At 48.5% G+C, this 639-nt stretch overlaps 1 protein-coding gene across 7 annotated transcripts in view; it reads left to right on the top strand.

Annotated features, from left to right (window-relative positions):
• Positions 1–312: 312 nt before the first annotated feature.
• Positions 313–639, top strand: part of LOC111659321 (uncharacterized) — a 34,918-nt gene continuing 34,591 nt past the window's right edge. For all 7 annotated transcript variants that reach the window (XR_015437625.1, XR_015437627.1, XR_015437626.1 and 4 more), the window contains exon 1: positions 313–547. Coding sequence is in view for 4 of the 7 variants with exons in the window: in XM_023412253.2 (XP_023268021.2) it covers positions 521–547 (27 nt within the window). In the remaining 3 variants the exon portion in view is untranslated. The remainder of the gene's footprint in view (positions 548–639) is intronic.

The raw sequence follows: 639 nt of genomic DNA on the forward strand, positions 1-639 counted from the left end.
CTTTCGTATAGAATGACCATGTTTGGACATAAATGTTGGCTCTGTGCCACCATAGGTTATTAGGAATTAGCTATGTCATGAATATGTATTTAGAGGATACTCAGCCTATAAATTGTATGGTTTTGGGTAAGAACAAATTAGTCAAAATATACACACAATGTACACACACACACACACACACACACAAACACACGCACACGCACACGCCTACACGTTTGCAAACAGCTCGTGTGCACCATGCTTGCTGCAGGCTGAGCTGAGAGGGGGGTGGGGCCAGAGAGTCGCGCTCTTTAAAACCTCAGTTGCAGAGGGAAGCCGCAGTTTTGAAGACTCACAGGACAATGAGCCGTTTTGTTTCGGACTCAAGCTCGACGTCGGCAGCAGACACGTTTGACTTTTATTTTCTTGCAGGCGCATTTGATTTGAAGTTTCCACACTTCTGCGAATGACAACTTTGTATAAGTGTTCCTGTCCGGAGAAAGGAGTTTTAGTTTGCTCACGGCTGCAGTGACTTGTGACCATGGAGCACAATAGCCTGTGCTGTCAGGTGGGTGGATATGTCCGTGTTTAAATGTGTAGGAGACCGCGCCGTATCTTCGCTCGGGGGGGGGGGGGGGGGCAAAAACGGGGGGGTGGGGG

This window comes from Seriola lalandi, unplaced genomic scaffold (assembly GCF_002814215.2).
Source record: "Seriola lalandi dorsalis isolate HSWRI2012SDOR001 ecotype SW California unplaced genomic scaffold, Sedor1 jcf7180002054476, whole genome shotgun sequence".
NCBI lineage: Eukaryota > Metazoa > Chordata > Actinopteri > Carangiformes > Carangidae > Seriola > Seriola lalandi.